At 30.7% G+C, this 24,061-nt stretch overlaps 1 protein-coding gene across 2 annotated transcripts; it reads left to right on the top strand.

Annotated features, from left to right (window-relative positions):
* The first annotated feature begins 1,702 nt into the window (after positions 1-1,702).
* Positions 1,703-23,221, top strand: LOC135955102 (solute carrier family 23 member 1-like). Of its 2 annotated transcripts, none has more exons than XM_065505403.1 (8): positions 1,703-1,893; positions 13,420-14,019; positions 14,091-14,211; positions 14,285-14,540; positions 14,851-14,990; positions 17,426-17,795; positions 17,861-17,981; positions 23,064-23,221. In XM_065505403.1, exons 1-8 carry the CDS (start codon positions 1,868-1,870, stop codon positions 23,122-23,124), a joined length of 1,695 nt encoding a protein of 564 aa, XP_065361475.1. In that variant the 5' UTR covers positions 1,703-1,867; the 3' UTR covers positions 23,125-23,221. The 2 variants fall into 2 exon arrangements, with proteins under 2 accessions (XP_065361475.1, XP_065361474.1); XM_065505402.1 differs by having other exon boundaries at positions 13,415-14,019.
* The last annotated feature ends 840 nt before the right edge of the window (positions 23,222-24,061 follow it).

Genomic DNA, 24,061 nt, shown 5'->3' with positions numbered 1-24,061 from the left:
AAAGTTTGTATTTGTCTTAACCATGTAGAATACAATTTTTATACCGAATTTCGTCAATATTGGAGAGGGTCAAGTCTAAAATGTATATTTTGTTGCTTGGTTATATATGGAAGTACCCATACACTTAAAAAACAAACAAATTTTTAAATATATATACATAAATTAAAAATATAATAAAAAATTCATTCACAATTGGGTATTTCGGTCACAGTGCAATCAATGGTGACCTATATATCTGTGAGACCGGGTGTGTTAAAAAAATTGAATAAATTTATTCTCCGTTATTGTTTTTAAAAAATTTTATGAATTTTAAAATTGAAGGAAAAGATCTTAAATTGATTAAATATCTTTGTTTTTATGTATGTCAAAAAACATAAATTTAAAGAAGTTAACTATTAGTGCATTAGACCGGGGTCATCATTTATGAAAATAAAATTTGCGACACCACTAGCGGGTTAACAAAATTTTTAAAAATTTGAAAATAAAGTTTTGAAACTGCCGTTAAAAAATTAAATTTGTTTGGTCATACCTGCGAATACGTTAACGGTATCTTACGTAGACAAAAACCCATATACAAGTAACTATGGATACATTTTGTGTAAAAATTTGCCTTTATTTTAATATTTCTCAAAATATGTTTATTTTGTTTCATCAAAATCAGCCCAAAAATATATAACATTTCGCTATCTTTTCAAGAGAAATTCCAAATATTGAAACAATTTACCTTACGTTTTCCGATTTTAGTAAAACTTTCAGACTATATTTAAAATTACCTGTACTATAATATTTTTATTACTTAAAAATCATAACAGTAAGGAAATTCGGCTCATTCGCCAAAATATGGCCAAAGAATTTAAATCGCAGGTACGGAAAAACTATGGGAGGTTTTGTCATACTTTTTTCATATTTTTATTTCCTATTATGTTCTCCGTATATCCCAATGTGATGATCGAAAAATTCTGAAATTTAATTAACAAAATTTTAAATTGGAGTTTTGAAACTACAGTTAAAAAAATATTTTTTTTGGTTATAACTGCGAGTAGGTTAACGGTGTCCTACGAAGACGAAAACTCATGCATTTCCCCCCCTTGTAAATGGACCTCAAAACTTCAGCGTCGTTGCGGCAACAGTTTACGTTATTCTATCATCCTAATATTTTACACAACATAGAACGATTCTAGAGAGGGGGACGGTCAAAATTCGCAATTTTATTTTTTTCGAGCACAGCCAAAATTTCATATTATTTTAAAAATACCCAGAAAATGGTTTTACTTGGTATTTACTCGTTATTTATTAAATGTAGAATTATGCAGATAATGCATAGAACTAAATCGGTCAATTAATGATCGATATATAAAATATTCAAATAGTTTTCATTTAACTCAAAATTAATGATCTATGAACATTTCCCAAGATAAATTCTAAAGATTTATACCAAAAATATAACGATTAGTGGAATACGTGGTTAATATGAATATTGTTATTGCAAGTAACCGAAAATGTTTGGTTGAAACGTAGGCAAAGGAAGCGGGTTAATTTTCGTTATCGTTGCCATAAATTAAGATTTGTTATATCACTTATATAGGCAGTAAGCAAAGACGTTGAAAATCTTTTAATTGACGTGTTTGCACTTTCTTTGTAAATAACCCAGTGCAAATGTCGAAATACAATTTCTGTGGGTGTCTTCAAGTACTTGACACTTGCTCGCCAACTTCCGAAGAAACCGTTCAATCGCGCTGTTTCAATTGTCAAAATTCACGTACTATAAACGAAATTATAAAATAATTATATATTAGTTAAGTGTAATCTCCGTAATTTTACTGACATACAACATTTCGAGGAACACAGTACATAATGGAATTAAACCATGTCACTTTGGAAGATGCACAACCAGTAAGTTAATTATTTACAATATTTATTTACTATTGTTAAATACAATTGTGCCATATTCTCTCTATGATAATTTTGCAATTTCACTTATTTTTCAAGGAAAAGTTTAAGAAAATCACACATTCAACAAAATAAAAAATAAATATATACCTAATTAACAAGTAAAAGTGTTTTTGGTACTCTACTAAACGAAAAAGTTCTATTAATTTCATTTATCTCTTTGCAATAAACACATTATTATTAATACAGTGCTAGTCTATATAAATCTATATTTAAAACGTAAAATCAAACATTTATCTTATTTCATAATTGTTTATTTATTTATGTATGTATGTACTTCGAAATTTTCAATGCGTTCACCGATCTGTACAAAAAATAACACCAAAAATATGCAGGGATTTTCATAAAGAAATTATATTGTATTGGAGTGAGTCCATAGAGTTCGGAAATCTAGTGAAATAACGACCTTCTCAAAGTTGCAACTTAAAATAAGTAAGAAAGTATGGTCGGTCAAGTCCGACCATATAATACCCTACACTAAGCAAATGAACAAAAAAAAATTGAAGTTGTTCAAGAAGAATGGATATTTTCAATGGAATATTTCACTACAATTTGATATTTGTTAGAATTTAAAATGGACGAGTATTTTATTTTTTATATCTTACAATAAACATTAGAGTTATTAAATATTTATGTTTAATATTAAAATTTGTAACATTTTCGTTAATAAATTTATTTATTAATTTAAAGTAAAAAAGAGTTGAAAACTTAGCGGATTTTAAAAAGGGCATTCGCTGTTTTTAAACTCTTTAAAGGAATTTTAATGAAACTTAATTTTTATTTGTCTAATTTTAATTAGATTTCTAATTTTTATATCAATTTCACATTTAAAAATTATTTTCAATATTAATAGAACGTTTGAAGTTTTTTCTTTAAGAAAAACCATATATTATTGAATTAATATTGTACACCAATGAAAATACGTATTAGAATCATGCAACTATCATTGGTTCAAAGCACTCATTTCAGATGTGTGTGAAGATAAATTCGTATTTAACTAGTAGAGACACAAACCACATTTTGTAACAGAGCTTATTTTGCAGTTAACAGTGCACTGTTATGCATTTAACATAGATAGTATTTAAGAGGTAGTATATGGTACTCGTAACACACTATATACGTTTGGTAGTCCAAGAGGTCTCTAATGATGCACTAGTAGTGGGATAGCTGAACTAATTTTGGGATTTGAGAAAATTGAATTTCAGAAAAATATGATTTTGAAAAATTCTTTGGAGGATCGTAAGTAAAAATGGCCATTTTTGGAATGGTACACGTAACACACTATATAGGTTTGGTAGTCCAATGGGTGTCTAATGATGCACTATTAGTGGGATAGCTGAACTAATTTTGTGATTTGAAAAAATTGACTTTCAAAAAAATATTATTTTTGAAAAAATTATCCCACTACTAGTGCATCATTAGAGACCTCTTGGACTACCAAACCTATATAGTGTGTTACGTGTACCATTCCAAAAATGGCCATTTTTACCAATGATCCTCTAAAGAATTTTTAAAAATCATATTTTTTTGAAAGTAAATTTTCTCAAATCCCAAAATTAGTTCAGCTATCCCACTAATAGTGCATCATTAGGCACCCCTTGGACTACCAAACGTATATAGTGTGTTACGTGTACCATTCCAAAAATGGCCATTTTTACCAATGATCCTCTAAAGAATTTGTTTTCGAAACAGACATCCAAATTTGGTAATTCTATAAATATTTTAGATATTTCATTATTACAGACCTCATGGAGTACCACTTCAATATAGTTTTGGTCATGGACTTGGTTCCATTCTCCTGTATTAGCCTCCTAAATATACTACCTCTTAAATACTATCTATGTTAAATGCATAACAGTGCACTGTTAAATGCAAAATAAGCTCTGTTACAAAATGTGGTTTGTGTCTCTACTAGTTAAATACGAATTTATCTTCACACACATTGCATGTTTCACATAAAAAGAACCAGTTCATTATCAATGGCACCCATGCATTTACTACTTCTTTTGCATGTTTTTTTTGCTGGGTAATTTATATTCGTGAGTGATTTTCAGGTCTCCCCTGCATTGACAGACACAAGTTTATTAATAAATTCACGATGAATATGAACAATGTTTTTCGTCAGCTCCATACATTAAATAATATAATGAATATAAAACAAGTAAGAGTGTATTCTAGAGTGACAGCCGATTTTTTTTTAGATTTCAAAGAGTGCCGGGTGGAATATTGTGACACTAGGACTAAAAGTTAAGTGCTGAAAATTTGAGCCAAATCTGACAACGATTTCTGACCTCGCATCGAGGTCAAAGTTCAGATATATGCAAAATTTTACTACCCTAACCCTTTATCTCCTTGGGTCAAAATGACCCAAAATCTGTATTATCGCCTAAATTCAGTTTTTGTCAAAATTTTGCTACAAAATAAATACTTTTGCAATTGAATGCAAAAGAATCGAAATGTGTACGCAATTGTCGTTGTAATGAGATATAAATGACAAAATTTGGTTAAAAAATGTTAAAGTTATTGCAAATTCGCCAGACCATTAACGTGTCTAGGCCACTTGAACAAGAAATTTAGGAAAAAAAATTAACATATTTCGATAAAAAATAAAATAAAAGCTAATTTTTATTTAAAATATATCCGTATTAACTTGTGTATGAGTTTATGTCTTCGTAGGATACCGTTAACCTATTCGCAGGTATGGCCAAACAAATTTTTTTTTTTAACGGATGTTTCGAATCTCCATTTTAAAATTTTTAAAAATTTTGTTAAATAAATTTCAGAATTTTTTGATCAGCAGATTGGGATTTATTGAGATCATAATAGGGAACAAAAATATGAAAAAATTATGTAAATACCTCTTACAGTTTTTCCGTATTTTTGCGAACCTCTGCTCTAGTGTATATAGTTTTGGCATTTATGAATGAATGCCTCATATCAAAATTTATGTCAATATCATTATATTCAAATTATTCATTGGTCCTCACAAAAGGTAGAAGGATTTATTTTCATATAGAACTTGTTTATTAAATTTTATCACGATATTAATTACTATACGACAATTATGAATGTTCAAATTATTTTCTAAAGGGGACCATGTATGGAGACTAGGGACAAATGTAACCCGATTTCCGCAATACTCTAAACTACAGTTTTAGAGTACGTAGAACTTATTTTGTGCAAATGACTGCTCAAACAGTATTCCGGGGGACAATTGTATGGGGCTATGGGAAGACATGGACCATTTTCAACAGAGATTGTTCGTGGATAATGTTTAAACAGACAGACGGAAATTTTTTCATATAAAATAAAACAATACGTTTATATTTTATTTTAAATATTAATATTTATAGGGAGGAAACATATGCCCTAATTTTGTAAGACGTAACGAAACGTTTTTTTCGAAAAAATTTGTCATTTTTAAATTTTCATATTTTTCAAAACGTATTTTTCGTTTCTGTATATAAAACAGAACAAAACGTCCCCAAGCGCTTGAAACATCAAAATCAAACGTGGGGAATTTTCTTTCGTTTCAATACATTTTTCATTGATTTTTCAATTTTTAAAGAAAAAACTTTTTTTTGAGAAGGTGTTTTTTCTTTTCATATATAAAAAATATAACAAAGAAATGTATTTTCCAAATAATTGTAAAAAACAATCAAACATGTCAAATTTTTTTTGTTTGAAAATACATAAAAATAATTTAATCTATTTGGCAGAAATATGACATAAAAACAATGTTTTCAAACTTGGTACCACATCAAATAATTGACTTGAAACGCAAATATCGTTTCGTTTTATAAAATACCAAACTTTAATTTTTTCGTTCCAAACGGAAACGCAAACGAAAATTCGTTTGAAGTTACAAAATGAGGCCAATAAATTTTCGACAAAAATCGTGCAGTTTCAATTGTAAATAACTTTTAAATTACAATTTTTACACGATTGGTCTCATATCAATAGTAATGTACGCTTTCCTATCATTTTACAATAATCATATATCATTTTACAATAAAGATAGCATATGTACTCAATACAAAAGTTATAAAATTTCCAAAGTCCCGAAAAATTCCTGGAAAATCTGTATACAAATTTAGATTATGTGTCATATGAAATTTTACCCAATGGATCTAAAATTAGTATTTTCAAAATTAAAATTTAACATTTTTAATTTAAAAATGGTACAAATTGTGGGTTTTTGTTATTATCATTCAAACAATTTTTATTTGTTCGTTAAACTGAATAAAAAATATATATTTTTGTTCGCTATATACATATATAAGGTACTCAATAGGAAATATTTATGATGTTTTGAAGTTGTAACTTTAAGGCTTCCATTAAAATTAAAAGTATTTCCGTACTTTATGGACTCCAACAAAACTAAATTGCTACATGAGAACACCTGCATACTTTTAGTTCCGTCAAGATTCCTTTTTGAGTTGAAATTGAGAAAATACAAAATAAAATCAAGAAATTCAAATTAATATTGAGAAAAACGAATTAATTTCGAAAAATATGAAAGATATCATAAAATGGAAATTTTTATCCTTTGATTCAGCTCACCAAATACTGACGGCAGAAATATTTAGAGAAACATAGAAGAAATTAAAAATTAAACAATTTGTTGGGGCCACCCTAATATGAATACATACATAGGGTTTGTAAAATTAATGGAAATTTTCCATTGACTCACTTCGGCTAGTAAACACATATTAGAATTACTATTAAAACTTTTCAGTTGAATATTATTTACATACATAAATCGCTATCTGAATTACTATTGCGAATTACAACAGACGACACATTCCTAATTTGTTTTGATAATTCATCTTCAGTTTTTTTTTTATTTGTCGGTTTATTTTGACAATGGTTGCAAAAGGAATGTAATAATAAACATTGTGGTATTATTTCAAGAAAATATATGGGGGATTTCATGTCAAGTGAACCAACTTTCGAAATCGATGTCTTCCGATCGGGATGAAATTTGCACAAAGGTAGTCCTATTGGATAGTAATTCAAACACAATTTTTCAACAAGATCGGACAAGAACTCATTTATTTTTTTTTTTGCTCAAAATAAAGCTTAGCGACTAGGATATATATAGTCGCTAAGCTTTATTTTGAGCAAAAAAAAAAAATAAATAAAAAAATTAAAAAAGCGTCCATTTTGATAATCAAAGTTTTTGATTTTGAAAATAAGTCAAAAATTGTATGTACATATGTTTTGAGTTGCAAAACATTTATTTTGAAGGATATCCAACGTGCATCACTAAGCGACCAAATAGGTCTTCAAGGAAAATGTCGAAGCTTTCTTTTAAAAAAGGGCCCATTTTGAAAATTGGAAAGATATAAACTATTTGGGACACATTTTGCTAAGAACAATAGGTAATAAGTTATATGGATGAGAAAAAACACCAGTTTGGCCAAAATGTTAGAAAGTTCTTGACCAATAGGACTAACCTGGAAGACATCGATATCAAAAGTTGGTTCACTTGACATAAAATCCCCCATATAACAAAGTCAAACTAAAACAAAACCGAATAACATTTGTTTTTGTTTGACAGATGATTTCGATAAATTTTGAATTATAATTAGAGAAGACACACAAACTGAATTACCCACAAATGAGGTAATTGCCGAAAACGGTTCATTATTTATAATTGAATAACTTATATAGCGTGTAAAATTCAATGTATGCACACATTTCACTAATTCGGTGAATATTTACTATAATTTACATGGAAAGTATCATGTTATCTATAAAAAAATCAGAGATGAACATTAATTTTTTGTTGATACCAAAATAATATTGTATTTAATAGTACATTTTTCATCATAAATGAAATAAAAATGTTTTAACACTTTCTTATTACATATTTTTTTATTTTTTTTTTAAATTCGACCTAACTGAATTCGAAAAAAGTGTAAATAGAATGTTCGGCCAATATTTGCTTATTTATAGAAATAGGATTAAGCTGATTCTCATTCAAGTAAGAAAATTATCTATGAATTCTCCATTAATTTTTTTTAAAGTGCGTTTTATTGTTGAGATTTTTACGGAACTGAGTTCCGTAAGTTTTCTCAGTAGTATTTATCAAATAAGTTGCAGGAGTACTAAATATGGTACTTTTCAAGATGTAATAGTAACAAAAAATAGCACGATCAGTTCTTTAATTGCTGATTTAAGCAGATAAACTAACACCATGGAATATTTGTTGCGGCATGTTTTTGTCGTAAATCTCTTATCATTTTGATAGTTAGCTGATAAAATTGTGTAGAATTAAATAATGCAATAAAGATACCAGAGGTTAACATACTGAAAAATGCAAGTCACGCTAATACGACAAAAGATTATGGACCAAATACATTGAAAGAAATATTTAATTTTGAGGACTATTGCATTTTCAATAGTTACATGTAACGGCTATAAGTAAAAACAGAATGTCCGTTAGTAATGCATGACGCACAGTGGTGCAAAAAAGAAAGTCCCGTTTATTTATCTAAGTTTTTATATTTAAAAAATATTTACATAAGTTTAAATTTTTGAAATTTTTTTTTCCTTGACTTTATTTGTTTTTTTGCAAATATCTTCGGTAATGGATATCCAAATATTTTTCGAAAAATATTTTCTTATTTCTAATAAATTCCAAAATAACGCATAACAAGTTTTTTGGCAATATCTGAATCCGCTTAGTCGAGAAAGCTCATAAAAACATCCCGTTTAAGACATCGTAATAATTTTTGAAAACTTTATACACAGAAAAAACTATTTCTTAAACCGTTTCAATTCAAATATTTGTTACATATTGAACTGGTTTCAATTATTTCATAATTAAATCAACTATTCATTTGCTCAAAAACAACAACAAAATGTGTGTTTTCAATTACGAAAATAATTTATTCAATAATTTTTGTATTTGAAATTCAACCAATAACGAAAATTGTATATTCAATTGTCAAAATAATCAAATTCAAAACTCAAAATCAACGCGTATTAACAAGGTGAGTGCGTCCCGGCAACAAATACAACAATGCAAAAACAACAGGCAATTTGTTTTTGTTAAAATGTACGGTAAATGTCAAAATCAAGGCGAATTAAAATATTACTATGTTATTTACAATAACAAATGTAAACATAAACAAAGTTTGACATATAGCAAGGCGAATTTATATACAAGGTGGTGTCGGTGGCGAATTCAGGCAAATACGAGTGAATTCATGCATTTTTTATATATGGAGTTTGACATTCGAAACAATGAGAGAGTGGTTTTGAATGTCAAACTCCATATCAAGGCGAATTCATACAAGGTGGTGTCAGTTCTACAAAAACAACGATTGGTCTTAACAAATGTCAAAAAACCAAAATGAAAAATTAAACAAATAAGTATTTAAACTTAATATAGTGTAGATAATTGAATAGTGGGGGCTTTACTTATTTATGCAAACAATAAATGTTTTGTTAATAAGCTTAGAATATGTAGATATTTAAATATAAAAACAAGCTTTGACAGTTGTTAGAACCAAAGAGCGAAAAAAAAAATTATCAGCTGTTTGACCGACTCCACCTTGTATAAATTCGTCTTGCTCCATATATAAAAAATTAATGAATTCGCTGGTATTTTCCTGAATTCGCCACCGACACCACCTTGTATATAAATTCGCCTTGGACATATAGTGTACATAAAACCACAGCGAATTAAGAAACAGCTGATTTTATGCACTCACCTTGTTAATACGCCTTGGAAAATATCAAGAAATTTTGTTTTTGAGCAAATGAATACTTGATTTAATTATGAAATAATTAAAACCAGTTCAATATGGGATAAATCAAGGCGTATTAATCAGGTGAGAGCGTCTCGGCAACAAACACAACAACGACAATATTTTTATTTGTCAAGAGATTGAGAATGTCAAAACAGAAAAATTAAAAAATAAATAAATAAATTACTGGTAATTTTTTATAAATGCGTCGAACGTGAATAAAAAGCTTACTGATTACAATATAACTTTTAAACTATCCATTTAACAGTGTCCATCTGTTTGTGTAAAACTGTAGCAAGTCCAAAATACACAAACTAATTCTTGTAAGGAGTTTGTAATGAAAATCAGCATTTAGCTTTGTCTGTCTGTTTAAAATACTTATAAGTCCAAAATACACAACCTAATTCGCGAAAGGAGTTCTAAGCATTAAGCTGTATATGTAAAATACTCGCAAATCCAAAATACACAACTTATTTAATCGATTTTCATAAATTTATTTGAATAATTTTTCGTTTTTTATTTTTTCAATTTAAATATTATAAATGTCAACCACAAAGAGTAAACAACTATTTGACACTTTCAAACTCAATATAAATAAACAAACAATAAATCAGCTGTACTAGTTACTTCACCTTATTGAATACACCTTGGGATAAATGTTTGAATTGAAACGGTTTAAGAAATAGTTTTTTCTGTGTACAGATATTATGTTTTTAATAAATAATTATTTTCAAAATATAAATTTGAGTATATAATAAATTTATTATGCAATATGCTTATTGTTTTGTAATCGTATTTCAAATTTGTGAACGCTAATAAAAAATGTGTTAAGAATTGTGTCCTAAATCCTCGTAAATTTTACATTTTTGAATTCTTAAGGCTCTATTTTTATACAATTATTTTATTTTTTTTAATTTTAATTTTTTTTAACCTATTAAAACCGGTTAACCGTCTTACAAAAACCGGTTTGTCAAAAAACAGAAAAGTTAAAGAAAATCGAAACCGGTCGAGTTTTCAAAGATGAAAAAACCGGTTGACTGGTTTCAGTTTTGGATAAGTACTCTCTTTTTTACTGAATAGACCAATCCTGATATATTTCAATATGTCAGTGTACATGAAACGGTCCTTAATATCCACAATATGATAATTTTTACTTATCCGTTGTCCGGCGAAACAACTCATACTTATATTCCCAGCATCATATTTGATTGTTCCAATACAATGATTAAATCTCTGACATTTACGTATTCTTAAGACTGGATTAGCCGACCGTAATGTAATGTAGCCTTAACGGAGCGGAAATGCTGTTCTTTTTTGTTGTGTGTAAAGTAGTCTGAACCTCTTAAAAAATAGAATTTTCTTACGTTTCTACACGACATCTGCAAAAAAAATTTTTAAAAGCAATTAAACGGAAAAACATTTTTTCTTTTAAGAAAGCTCAAAATATTGGTTTATCTTATTAACCCCCAGTAACACGAAGTCTGGTTATTTTTTAACTAATAGTTATACTGACAGTTTTCATACAAAAATAATTTTAACCGACAGTACAACTATTAGTTAAGGCATAACTAGACTTCGTGTTACGTGGGATTTGTCAATCTTGCTGAATTTGTTATGTACTTGTCTAACTGTTTTAGCTTTGTACAAACATTTTCATATTATGGACACAAACTGAAACAAAAACGACGCAACTTCGAAGTCACAGAAATTTTAAAAAAGACACAACTTCGAATTTGCTCTTGACTTAAACAGGAAATTTCCTTTTTCTGTTTTAGATTTGTATAAACATTTTCGTATTAAGGACGCAAATCGAAGCACTAACGACGCAGCTTCGAAACGGACGCAGAACGAAGCGACATAAACATTAAACTAGTTGACCGCCCCGGCTTCGCCCGGTAGCTATTTACTAATGTATAAGAACACCTGCCTGTTCATATTTATTAGCAAATAAAATATCTAAATTTGTACTTTTTTTACTACAGTTGTTGACTGGACTCAAACAAAATTTCCGAGTTTTACCAGAAATTTTTTGATTTTTTTTCATTACAAACCATCTCCTGAAAATTTCGAATCGAATAAAAAAAAATCAGCCATACCGCTCCAGCCGTTCTCACGTGATGGCATTACATACATGGACCATTTAATTTTTATATACATACTAGTTGTCCCGGCAAACGTTGTTCTGCCATAGCTCACACAAAGTTTGAAGACTCCCACTATAATAGTACTCCACATACATATGCAATAATAGATTTTTACTTTGTATGGGTGGTGCCATGCTCATTATTCCTATATAGCTCAATTGTGAATAGTAACAATCCAGGGACCCAATCAAACACATACAACAAATTTCATCGAAATCGGCCCAGCCGTTAAGGAGGAGTTTAGTTACACACGTATAGAAGAATTATATATATAAAGATATAGAAGATAGATGAAATCAACTTGGATTTGATTTAAATGTAAGCACTCTTTAAAATTAAAGTTTTGTAGTACCGAAAAATCAATTCGGTCTATATAATATCTTGTTATAATCGTGTATTCACTATCGTCGAACAAAAACTACGGTCTTAACATTTTGAAAGCTTCACAAGTTATAACAATGTGAATTTGTAAAGCGATCGTTTACCTTGCAAATTTTTGACAAACCAGTCTGCAAGACCTTTGAAATGAGATTGAAAAAACTGACCTGTTAATTGAATATTTTTTACTCAATTTATGTCGTGATAAGCCCGTCTTCCAGTATTTATACCCTACACCACCATAGTCGGGACCGATAAAGTCCAATTTCGGAAGGACATTTGTATGGGGGCTAGGTGAAATAATGGACCGATTTCAGCCAGTTTCAATAGGCTTGGTCCTTGGGCCGAAAAAATAATATGTACCAAATTTGATCGACATATCTTCAAAATTGCGACCTGTACTCTGCGCACAAGGTTTACATGGACAGACAGCCAGCCAACCAGATAGACGGAAAGTGACAGAAAGTGATTCTAAGTCGATCGGTATAATTTAAGGTGGGTGTTAAAAACATATTGTTGCAAATGTAAACAAAATTAAAATGTTGAAAATTAATACAATTTACAAGTTTTGCAAAGAAAAGAAGTAAAATACCACAAAACAAACGTTTTAAATTGATTTATAATAAAATACAACTTATTTTTACAAATTGTTGTTTGCGTACTTTTTTGGATATTTTTTTAGAATGAGAGTAAATATATTTTTACGCTTTAAATTAAAGTTACTGGATAATTTTTACTGGAAAGTACGCGAACACACTTAATGTAAATTAAAAAAATATATACAAATCAGAATTCAAAAAAACATTTTTTATCATAAAAATTATGTTTTGATAAAATCTATTGAGGGGGTGCTTTAGTTATGGCCAATACTGTATGTATATTTTTTTGGAAAATATTGCTACTTTGACCCAAAACTCAAAACATTCGAGTCAGAGAGAAATACACATAGATCGGAAACTAGAAAAAAACTCAAAACTTTTGTTTTCACCAAGTTTTTTTTACACAACTTAAGTTTTTGACAACTGAGTTAGATCTTTGAAAGGTGAGTTTCCTTTTGACAACTGAGTTAGATCTTTGAAAGGTGAGTTTCCGATCTACATATGTATGTATGTATGTGTATTTATCTATGATTAGAGTAAGTTATTTATGTAAACTTAGTCCTTAAAATATGTATATTTTCAGTTTAGTAATGCTGCAGGCAACAAGAATAACACATCGATAAATGAAAAACCAGATCTTTTGTATGGCATAAACGACAATCCGCCATGGTATTTAAGTATATTTTTGGCATTTCAACATTATCTGACTATGATTGGAGCGATTGTTTCAATACCGTTCATATTAACGCCAGCACTTTGTATGAGCGACGAAGACCCCAATCGAGGCATCATAATATCAACGATGATTTTTGTCACCGGTATTGTGACTTATTTCCAAGCAACTTGGGGAGTACGTTTGCCTATCGTTCAAGGCGGTACTATTTCTTTTCTGGTGCCAACTCTGGCAATATTGGCTTTGCCGCAGTGGAAATGTCCCGCGGAAAGTGTGATAAATGAAATGAATGAGGATGACCGACAAGAGTTGTGGCAGCTTCGCATGCGTGAGTTGTCAGGTGCGATTGCTGTTTCGGCCATGGTGCAAGTTGTGTTGGGCTACACCGGTTTAGTGGGGAAAATCTTGCGTTTTGTAACACCTCTCACTATAGTGCCCACAGTTTCGTTGGTGGGTCTGACTTTATTTGAACATGCTGCGGAAACGGCTTCAAAGCACTGGGGCATTGCTGTTGGGTATGACTACTTATGTGTTTCTTAAACGAAATAAATAATTATACATAGTTACTCGTACACTTTCATTTCAGAACCACCAGTTTACTTACACTTTTTTCGCAAATAATGTCAAACGTAGCCATTCCTGTGCCACACTATCGCAAAGGACATGGTATTGAATTCCGACCATTTCTTCTCTTTCGTTTGTTTCCGGTAAGTCTTTAGAAGTACTGAGTGAACTTAATTTGTCTTGATTAAAAAGGTAAATGTTGAATTATGACTTCAGGTTCTACTGACAATAGTACTGATGTGGGGTCTATGTGGAATTCTGACTCTAACAAACACTTTTGAGGAAGGACATCCCTCTAGAACTGATGTGCGCATTAATGTTTTGATAAATGCAAAATGGTTTTATATTCCGTATCCAGGTCAATTTGGTGTGCCTTCTGTAACACTTGCCGGTGTTTTGGGAATGTTAGCCGGTGTCTTGGCATGCACAGTGGAATCCTTAAGTTACTATCCCACGGTGTCGCAAATGTCTGGTAAGAGTTTTTTTTATATATGTATATACATAGTATATAGGAGGCAAAATCAGTTACATCAATATACAGTCAGAGACTAAAGTTTAAATACAATCTTAAATATTGATTGTTTAAAGAAAAGTAAACGTTATAACGTCATAAATAACAAAATACAATAATAAAAATATAGACTTTACAAACATAACGGTAATTCCTAAAAAATACGATAAAATTTACTCTACATATTTTTGAGGTGTATTTAAACTTTAGTCTCTGACTGTATATTGAATACAACTATTTAAATTAATATACCCATATTTATATTGTTAAGGTGCCCAATCTCCGCCTTTGCATGCCATCAACCGTGGAATTGGAACTGAGGGTTTGGGTACAGTATTGGCAGGTCTTTGGGGAGCTGGAAATGGTACAAATACATTTGGCGAAAATGTCGGAGCTATTGGAGTAACAAAGGTAATTTGCACTCTGTCATATAACTATAGCACTTGTTATTTGTGGTAATGTTATCGTAATAAAATTTAAACTAATAATAGCATTTTCAGTAAATTTTTAAATTGAAGAAAAACCCCTTTCATAATTTGAACTGACACTTAAGTGCTTTTCAGATGTTTCAGTTGCCCATTTATAGAAAAACTAAGCATGCAATTAAAATAAAAATTTAGCATGACGTTTCTGACAGTATTGACAAATGTAAAAACTAAAATTATACCAATTTCGTAATATGTTATGAACCTATACGTGCGTACTCTTTATATTGAGTTGGTCATTCCGTTTGTAATATGTATATTGATATATTGGTAGTAGAAACAAAAGGCATGTACATTAGAGTGTCCCTTAGAATTAAATGTTTGAAATGTTGAAATGGTTCCCGCTGAAAACTTTCGTATCGACCTAAAATACCACCAAAAAAATGTTTAGCTTGTTCTAAGAAGGGCAACCCGTGCCGACTTTCGATTTAGGTTAGAGGTACATTTACACGGGGAAAAAATGCATTTTTTTAGTTTCTTTTTTAATAATTTTGACATTAAATAATTACGTTTGCCATTTAATTTAAAAGAATCGAAATGTGTACGTTCTGGCATTCTAATAAGATATAAAACACAAAAATTGGTTAAAAAATGTTAAAGTTATTAAAAAAATCGCCAGGACATTAACATGTCTCAGGCCATTAGAACAAGAAATGTAGGAACAAAATTAACATATTTTGAGAAATATTAAAATAGCATCTTATTTTTACTTAAAATATATCCATATTTACTTGTATATGAGTTTTTGTGTTATTAGGATACCTTTAACTATTCGCAGGTATAGCCAAAAAAAATTAATTTTTTAACGGCAGTTTCAAAACACCATTTTCAAATTTTTAAAAATTTTTTTGATAGGATTAACAACAGATGTATATATCAAATAAAGAAAGAATTGGCTAAAAATCATGACTGAGTCCAAAGTTACATGCATTTGAATTTGTATTTTTTGTAAAGCTAACTTTACATCAAATATTTTAAATGAAAAAAAAAATATAATTTTTGATACCGTGGGGACCAGGTCCATTCAAAAAACGCCTATTTTTCTGTAAAATTCAACTTTAGGGCAAAAATTCTCAAATCGCATAGTCGATATCAAAATATGGTAACCCATTTTAGATGGCCTAATATGCTCTTAATTTTTTTGTAAAGGGTTCCGAAAATCTAAAAAAGGCCATTTTTGGGAATTTTCAACGCTTTTTTGGGAATTGCGGGATTCCAGATTACAAATTTCAAAATTTGTTTTTAGTTTTCTATTTTCAATGGTAAAATCGATATAACCGTAAAATTTTATTAAAAGCTATTCATAAATAAAAATTTAATTTCAATTGAAAAATTTGTATCCTTGCAAAAACTCAATAAAAAGCAATTTTTGTCATATTTTTCAAAAAAAGTATTCCATACATTTTTTAATTGTCAAAAGTTTTTGAAAAATAGACAAAATTCCCTATCCATTTATATATAACATGTCTACCTTATCTTTTTTACGTGGCAAATTAATTAGGGAAAACTTAAATTGACCATACCCGAGGTGTCCTACTTTGGGGACCTCTGTCCCAGCTCCTGGTGGGCTCATGAGGTCCAGATGCAAAACATAAACTCGACAACATTTCCCCTTTGGTCATTCCCCTTTGTTCATTCAAATCGAACTAAGGGTTTAGAAGTTACAGATTTATTTCCCTCTTTTTTTTCTCATACCACTGTGCGTCGTTGCAAAGGTCTTTGAAATATCAATCATTAGATATCCATATTGTCTATATTAATGACTTAGTAATTCAGATATAGGTAAAAAATCGAGGTTGTCCTAGTTTTTTCCTCATATCTCAGCCATTTGTGGACAGATTTTGCTGATTAATAGGAAACTTCTCGAAAGAATGTCTGACAGAATTATTGAAGATTTGGATCCCGAAGTTATCTGGGGTATTCAGAAAAATGATTTCAACAGACAGACAAACGGACATGGCTTAATCGACTCCGCATCTATAGGGTTCCAGAATATATATACTTTATAGGGTCGGAAAATTATATTGTGGAAATTACAAACGGAATGACAAACTTATATATACCCTTCTCACGAAGCTTCGTGACGGTGAAGGGTATTTAGAGATATTTTTTATCATGGCATCTGAGGTCTCAACTTTTTAAAGAAAACAAAAATGTATACAGAAATCAAGTTAATATTACGAGTAGTTATTATTGAGATGATATAATAATGTAAATAACACAATAATTTAGTAAAACATAGTAAGATCTTTTAATTTGTGGAAAATCTTACTAATATTATTTTATTTAGATGATTTTTTAAAAAGCATTCTGGAGATTTTGTATTGCTTTCCTTTTACAAATGTATTCTTTCATCAACAGATTGGATCTCGTCGTGTCATACAATGGGCTGCTATTATAATGATTTTACAGGGTGTAATTGGAAAATTTGGTGCAGTATTTATTTTAATTCCTGACTCGGTGGTCGGCGGTATATTCTGTGTCATGTTTGGCATGATAATCGCATTCGGTTTATCAACCCTGCAATATGTGGATTTACGTTCATCTCGTAATCTTTACATTTTGGGTTTGTCTATCTTCATTCCCATGGTCCTGTGCAAGTGGATACAACAGCATCCGGGAGCTATTAATACTGGTAATGAAACTGTTGACTCCACGTTGACTGTACTATTGGGCACAACTATTCTAGTGGGTGGAGTACTTGGCTGCTTCTTGGATAACATAATACCGGGTATACAATAACTGAATGCTCTGCATGGATCATTGTCTTTATTAAACATAATTTTCTTATCTTAGGCTCACCCGAGGAACGTGGACTCATAGAATGGGCTAACGAAATGCCTCTGGGGGATGATAATGTTAATGATGGTACGGCAACTGATTATGACTTTCCCTATGGAATGGATACATTAAAGCGGTAAGCTGAATTTGTCCTTAACTAAAATAACCCAGCAGTTAAGCAAGTAGTTAATGTATTAAGTAATTGTCACAAATGTCTTATCACTTGGCTGACTCCAATTTATATGTATATTTTGGTCATTTGACACGTGTGTGCATTTTGTAGTACAGAGAGAAGACAATTGGTTACTTTATACATCCCAAGTAATCTAGCGTGAAGACAATTGTCACTTAAGTGTCTCTAAGTAATCTGGAGTGTAGTCACTTTAAACGTTTTGTGAGTAATTCGTACAAACTGGTTTTATACAAATTGTGTTGATATAATTCTCATAGTTTATTTTTGCATAAGTATACTGCAGAGACCGAAAATAACGGGTTCACTTTCATTTCAATGGTAAATTCTCATTCGCAGCCATTTAAACATAATTTTTTGTGATATATCACTGAGAGAGTGATTAATTCGAGAACATTTTAGGTTTGGGGTTGAGAGAAACGGAAAAGAAACAAACACAAATAATCTGGATGAATGATTTATAATTTATTTTTTTCGTAAAGCTCAGCTTGTGACTTTTATTTGCGAACATGAAAAATAAATAGCAAAAATGCATTTGATGCAAATCAACGCTTAAATATATAAAATTTATCAAAAGATTAATAACAATTTAAAAAAAATTTCTCATTTCTGTTACTCAGACTTCACTACTTCATATTTATCATATTATTTCCATAATTTGTTAAAAATTACTAATAATATGTTATTGTATGTAAATAAAAGGGAAAGTGACAGTTATTAAGAACAAGAACAAATTAATTGTTTATCTCACATCAAACCATTAAAAAACAACCAAAACGAATAAAGGTCATACCAAACCATTTAAGTAAAAATCATTTTATAACTGTTATTTTCAGTGATTTATTTCTATCACAAAAATATAAATCACAATTTGGGTTTTTTGATATATGGACGAGTTATTTTCGATCTCTGGTAACATAGCATGAAGTCAATTGTCACTTTAGTGTTTCTTAGTAACCTACACTTTATTTTACACATCAGAAGCGTTGACTACTTTCGATCTGCTATCAGACAGTCTCATTGTAATCAATAAGGATCAATTGACCACCTGCTTAGGACATGCACGTGTTAAAATAACTAGTCACGTAGCTGATCAAGTAACCATTTACAAAGCTAGTAAGGTAACTGACGCTATGTAACCAGTATGTGAATCCAATGCGTTGCCTACTTTGGACCAGCTATTAGACAGTCCCATTGTAATTAAAAAGAGACAATTGACGCCCTGCTTAGGACATGCCTGTGTTAAAATGACTAGTCACGTGGCTATTGAAGTAACTAGCTCCCACTCTAAATGATGGATAAAATCACTAGTTCGGTACTGTCTCCTAGAACTGCTGAGCAATTGCATGTGTAAACGCTAGGTTAGTTAGACATATGGTGAAAGCAATTCTTAGAGCTAGTTTCTTACTTGTCAGTTAAACGTAGCTTAACACGCTGTTATATTAAACATGAAACATATTTGGCCGAGATTTAACCAATGATTGTGTTTATCACTAATAGATTAATTTTGTTAGCATTGCCATACTTTTCAGTCAAAACACATGTGCATTCCTCAAAATTGTTCATATAAATATGGCAATACTTAAAATTTTATAAGAAAAATTGTAAATTTTAACTTTATAAAAGAAAAAGTGACATTAAGTTTTATAAAATGTATATTAAAAATTATGTCAATGATAATAAAGCAAATCAAAACAAAGAGCCGCTGTGCTGAATTGTTTATTTTATTTTTCATATGCTTATGTTTTCGCATTTTATACTTAGGTTTAACTCACCACTGATGCCCAGTTAAACCTATTTTTTTTTTAATTTAGGTTTAAACGAAGAATGTAGATTACCTTTGTCCCAGAAACTAGCTCTTAGTCAATAAAAATTTAAACACAACTGCTATGTTGAGCGTTGCAGAGTGGTATGAGAAAAAAGGGAAATAAATCTTCTAAACCCTTGGTCCGATTTGAATCAAATTTGACATGCGCAAAGAAGAAGTGTTGTCGAGTTAAAGTTTTGAATTTTGTGCGCATGGACCCACAAGGGGTGCGGCCAGGGTTAAACAAAGTAGGACACCTCGGGTATGTTCAATTTTTAAAACGATCCTATTTCTTTGGCTGTGTTTCGATTTTAAAACCATTACATATATAGAATCTGCTCCTCGAACACTACAAAAATCCTCGTCGTAGCTATCAATTATCTCTAATAACTTAGTAGATATTCGCATTTGAAACATTTTTTCCCACCCTACTCCAGTTTTTCGATAACAGCGGGTCCAAATATTTCCCGATTTTCTCCATTTTTCTTTTATTAGACTAACAACAAATATATATGTCAATATAAAAAGAATTGTTTAAAAATCGTTACTGACTCCAAAGTTATATGCATATTAATTTAAAAATTTTAAAAAATGCGATTTTTCGCTACTATTTTGTAAAAAAAAGTACTTTTTATACCCTTCAGCTTCGTGAGAAGGGTATATATAAGTTTGTCATTCCGTTTGTAATTTCTACATTTTTCATTTCCGACCCTATAAAGTATATATATTCTGGATCCTTATAGATAGCGGAGTCGATTAAGCCATGTCTGTCTGTCTGTCTGTCTGTCTGTCTGTCTGTCTGTCTGTCTGTCTGTCTGTCTGTCTGTCTGTCTGTCTGTCTGTCTGTCTGTCTGTCTGTCTGTCTGTCTGTCTGTCTGTCTGTCTGTCTGTCTGTCTGTCTGTCTGTCTGTCTGTCTGTCTGTCTGTCTGTCTGTCTGTCTGTCTGTCTGTCTGTCTGTCTGTCTGTCTGTCTGTCTGTCTGTCTGTCTGTCTGTCTGTCTGTCTGTCTGTCTGTCTGTCTGTCTGTCTGTCTGTCTGTCTGTCTGTCTGTCTGTCTGTCTGTCTGTCTGTCTGTCTGTCTGTCTGTCTGTCTGTCTGTCTGTCTGTCTGTCTGTCTGTCTGTCTGTCTGTCTGTCTGTCTGTCTGTCTGTCTGTCTGTCTGTCTGTCTGTCTGTCTGTCTGTCTGTCTGTCTGTCTGTCTGTCTGTCTGTCTGTCTGTCTGTCTGTCTGTCTGTCTGTCTGTCTGTCTGTCTGTCTGTCTGTCTGTCTGTCTGTCTGTCTGTCTGTCTGTCTGTCTGTCTGTCTGTCTGTCTGTCTGTCTGTCTGTCTGTCTGTCTGTCTGTCTGTCTGTCTGTCTGTCTGTCTGTCTGTCTGTCTGTCTGTCTGTCTGTCTGTCTGTCTGTCTGTCTGTCTGTCTGTCTGTCTGTCTGTCTGTCTGTCTGTCTGTCTGTCTGTCTGTCTGTCTGTCTGTCTGTCTGTCTGTCTGTCTGTCTGTCTGTCTGTCTGTCTGTCTGTCTGTCTGTCTGTCTGTCTGTCTGTCTGTCTGTCTGTCTGTCTGTCTGTCTGTCTGTCTGTCTGTCTGTCTGTCTGTCTGTCTGTCTGTCTGTCTGACTGTCTGTCTGTCTGTCTGTCTGTCTGTCTGTCTGTCTGTCTGTCTGTCTGTCTGTCTGTCTGTCTGTCTGTCTGTCTGTCTGTCTGTCTGTCTGTCTGTCTGTCTGTCTGTCTGTCTGTCTGTCTGTCTGTCTGTCTGTCTGTCTGTCAGTCTGTCTGTCTGTCTGTCTGTCTGTCTGTCTGTTGAAATCAATTTTCTGAAGGCCCCAGATATCTCCGGGATCCAAATCTTCAACAATTCTGTCAGACATACTTTCGAGAATTTTGCTATTTAAAATCAGCAAAATCCGTCCATAAATAACGGAGATATGAGCAAAAATCCGAGACAACCTCTGAAAATTTCATCAAAAAACACAATGTATTGCATGTTTTGACAAAACAGCAACAAAACGTATGGTTGGATGTGCAAGTATTTTGTTTTTTTTTTGTGTTTTGTTTCTTTTGGCGTTGTTGTTGTTTTTTATACAACTAAACGTTTGTTTGGTTGTGTGTTGGTTTTTTTGACAAAAAAACAACAAAACGTATGTTTGGATGTGCAAGCTTTGCGTATTTTGTTTTTTGTTTGTGTTTTGTTTCTTTTGGCGTTGTTGTTGTTTTTTATACAATTAAACGTAGGTTTGGATGTGTGTTGGTTTCATTGCCTTGCGTATTTTGTTTTTTCTTTTGGTGTTCTGTTCTGTTTCGTTTGGCGTTGTTGTTGTTTTTTGTGTTCTTGATAAATTTAGGATGCTGTAAGCTGAAAGTGGGCAATGTACATACATACATACCTATATACTAATTATAAAAAATAATAATGCATCCACAACAAAGGTGAAGGGTATATAAGATTCGGCATAGCCGAATATAGCACTCTTACTTGTTTTTGTTTTTAAGTTATCTAAAAAATTTCTAGAAAGGTGTATTAGGAATTTATCCTTTTTGAAAAGCTAACTTTAAAAAAGCTACCTTTCAAAAATATATATAACTTTTGATAATTAAAAAATTCATGGAATACTTTTTTGAAAAATATAACAAAAATTGCTTTTTATTGAGTTTTTGCAAAGATAAAAATTTATCAATTGAAATTAAATTTTTATTTATGAATATTTTTTAATAAAATTTTACAGTTATATAGATTTTGCCATTGAAAATAGAAAACTAAAAACAAATTTTGAAATTTGTAGTCAGGTATTCCGCGATTCCCAAAAAAGTGTTGAAAAATCCGTTTTCAACATGGGTTTTATCGGAACCCTTAACAAAACAATTAAAAACATATTGGGCCAAAAAAAAGGGTTACCATATTTTGATATCGAGTATGCGATTTGAGAATTTTTGACCTAAAGTTGAATTTTAGATAAAAATAGGTGATTTTGGATGGACCTGGTCCCCTCGGTATCAACAATTTTCAAATTTGTTTTCATTTAAAATATTTAATATAAGTGGATTTTGTAGATTTTTGGCAAAAACTTCTTTAAAATTTGGATCAAATATTTTCCAGTGGCAGCATTGCTGCAGATAAAACATTTTATTATTTCATACACTAATAATAATAATAATAATAAGTTTTAATAATAGCCCTAAATATTTCTATTGCGATTTTAATTAAAAACTTGTTCTTTTTCTTTTTGCAGGTGGAAGTGGACGTATTATATACCATTTTTACCAACATACAAACTACAAAAGAAGTGCTGAAACATTTTCTATTAATTCCGATTTAGGATACATATATACTACTCGTATTTACATATATAGTTTTATATGCTAAAGAAATAAAATCAAAAAACATGAATTGAAAACAACATTAAACAAAATAATTATTAAAAAATTATCATGATGTCATAATAGGTGTGTTCGCGTACTTTCCAGTAAAAAATATCCAGTAACTTTATTTTAGAGAGTAAAAATAAATTACTCTCAATCTGAAAAATTACCAAAAAAAAGTACGCGAACAACAATTTGTAAAAATAAGTTGTATTTTATTATAAATCAATTTAAAACGTTTGTTTTGTGGTATTTTACTTCTTTTCTTTGCAAGACTTGTAAATTGATACAAAATATACGCTTACATGTGTAGGTTATCTCCTTCAGTTGAAGAGATATTTAGGTTTATTTTTTTTTTTTTTAATTTTGCTCGATTTTTTTTTTGTTTTTTAGATATGGCGGCCCTACGGAGGGTCGAATTTTTTTTCAAAATATCAGCTATATTGGCAATAAAATTCTAAATAAAATAAAAACTTGGTAACAGTTATCTCGTCCGTGTAAAAAGTAACACGCATCCAAAGTTGGAACATGTAAAATGGGCCTAATTTTTTACGATTTTTCGAAGTCCCTATATTTTTTCTTTTGTAGAAACAAATTTTCTTTGGGACTATATACAATTTTTATATGTTCCGGAAAGAAAACTTAATATAAAAGCATGTAAAGTAAAATTGGGCTCACTTAAGCGGACACAGTATCCCCCAGACCTATCCAAACTTGGACAATTTTAAAAAAAATATTTAGGTTTCAGTAAAAAATTCTAAAAAGGCAAAGCACCGATCCTCGAAAAAGTTCCGTATTTGTATAACCATATATGTTGTTTAAATACTTAGAAAGTTGTTTTACTATCACACGGTAAATAGCGTCACAG

Source organism: Calliphora vicina, chromosome 3, assembly GCF_958450345.1.
Source record: "Calliphora vicina chromosome 3, idCalVici1.1, whole genome shotgun sequence".
NCBI classification, from domain to species: Eukaryota; Metazoa; Arthropoda; class Insecta; order Diptera; family Calliphoridae; genus Calliphora; species Calliphora vicina.
Note: the sequence above shows the minus strand (reverse complement) of the source record. Positions and strands in the feature narration are given on the sequence as shown.

Coding starts and splice junctions, on each gene's coding strand:
- LOC135955102 (XM_065505402.1), top strand. CDS start 1,855: ATGGAATTAAACCATGTCACTTTGGAAGATGCACAACCA. Junction 14,212..14,284: donor TTCTCTTTCGTTTGTTTCCG/GTAAGTCTTTAG, acceptor TTATGACTTCAG/GTTCTACTGACAATAGTACT. Junction 17,982..23,063: donor GGAATGGATACATTAAAGCG/GTAAGCTGAATT, acceptor TTCTTTTTGCAG/GTGGAAGTGGACGTATTATA.